Source organism: Trichechus manatus, unplaced genomic scaffold, assembly GCF_000243295.1.
Source record: "Trichechus manatus latirostris isolate Lorelei unplaced genomic scaffold, TriManLat1.0 scaffold00317, whole genome shotgun sequence".
NCBI classification, from domain to species: domain Eukaryota; kingdom Metazoa; phylum Chordata; class Mammalia; order Sirenia; family Trichechidae; genus Trichechus; species Trichechus manatus.
Genome location: NW_004444253.1, coordinates 872,841 through 874,106, shown reverse-complemented (window position 1 = coordinate 874,106; position 1,266 = coordinate 872,841). Strand labels below are relative to the sequence as shown.

Below are 1,266 nucleotides of genomic sequence, written 5' to 3'. Positions count from 1 at the left end.
ATGGGGCGCAGGCTCAGCCCCCTGGGGCCAGGAGGGCGGAATGGGGCGCAGGCTCAGCCCCCTGGGGCCAGGAGGGCAGGATGGGGTACAGGCTCAGCCCCTTTGGGCAGAGTAGAGAGGTGCAAGGTGCGGACACTGCCTCCTGCTCTGCCCCCAGGAGCAGAAGGTGTATGTGCAACAGCGGCTGCGGGAGCTCGGGCCCCTGGTATGGGAGCTGCTGGACCGCCGCGGTGCCCACTTCTACCTGGCGGGGTGAGCAGTGCGTGGGGAGGGGGTGAGCTCAGCCCTGGGGGCCCGGCCCACACTGAGCCTCTCGCCTGCTCTCTAGCAATGCCAAGTCCATGCCAGCTGACGTCACCGAGGCCCTGACGTCAATCTTCCAGGAGCACGGCGGGCTCTCCGGCCGCGACGCAGCCAGCTACCTTGCCAGGCTCCAGCGCACACTGCGCTTCCAGGTGGAGACCTGGGCCTAGGCCTCGGGTGAGCCCGGAAAAGAGTCTAGAGGGCACGTGCCTGGGGGCGTCTCCACCCTCGGGCCCTGTCTGATCACTGTGTCAGGAGCACTTGGCCCCCAGCCTGGGCCTGCGCCACCAGCCCCTGCACACAGGCCATCCTTCTGGTGCCAGCCCACTCCAGCCTCTGCTGCCGCCACCGCCCTTGGCCATCCTCACCTCACCAGCACCTTAGCCTCCCCGCCCTGCCGACATGGCCCATGCCCGTCCCGTGTTCTGGCTGGAGCTCGGCTGCTGGCTGGGTTGGGGCCTCCTGCTGGCCCGTTCCCCACAGGCCCAAACGGTGACCCGGAAAAGCACCCAGCAGCACGATTGGGCCCCGTGAGAGCTGGCCCTGCCCCCTGCCCTGCCCTGGGATCCCCACCGTCCCACTGCAGTCTGGGGACAGGGTGCCCACCGTGAAGTGCCAGGCCCACCAGGGCACAGGTCCAGGCCTGGCGGCAGTGAGGACCCAGGCTTTCCTGTAGAGCCCAGGGTGGGGCTCAGCCAGCACGGCACCTCTTGGTTCCAGGAAGGTGAAGGCGGGGCAATAAATTACGGCCTCGGGCCACCTGACTGTACTGCTTTCTTGGCGTGTCTTCTTTGTGTGTCTTCATGTGCCTCGGGCAGTGGGTGGGCCACCCATCCTTCCACATCAGGATGGCCGCTCCCGTGTTGGCTGTGTGCATGCAGGTGTGCATTGTGTACGTGCGTGTGTGCATGTGTGCACCAGTGTGTGCGCGCACATGTTTGTGTTGGCGTGTGTGCACCTGTG

General features: G+C 66.8%; 2 protein-coding genes across 5 annotated transcripts in view; both read left to right on the top strand.

Annotated features, from left to right (window-relative positions):
- NDOR1 (NADPH dependent diflavin oxidoreductase 1) overlaps positions 1–1,017 on the top strand; it is a 13,956-nt gene extending 12,939 nt beyond the window's left edge. For 2 of the 4 annotated variants that reach the window (XM_004390669.2, XM_004390668.2), the window contains exons 13-14: positions 158–252; positions 329–1,017. In XM_004390669.2, coding sequence (XP_004390726.1) covers positions 158–252; positions 329–473 — 240 coding nt within the window. In that variant the 3' untranslated portion in view covers positions 474–1,017. Of the gene's footprint in view, positions 1–115; positions 253–328 lie in introns of all 4 variants that reach the window. The other 2 variants (XM_004390667.2, XM_004390670.2) reach the window with 2 other exon arrangements.
- The window catches only part of LOC111819222 (methyl-CpG-binding domain protein 6), a 2,802-nt gene continuing 2,241 nt past the window's right edge, over positions 706–1,266 (top strand). Inside the window, exon 1 of the mRNA XM_023725479.1 lies at positions 706–833. Within this exon, the coding sequence (XP_023581247.1) occupies positions 706–833 (128 nt within the window). The remainder of the gene's footprint in view (positions 834–1,266) is intronic.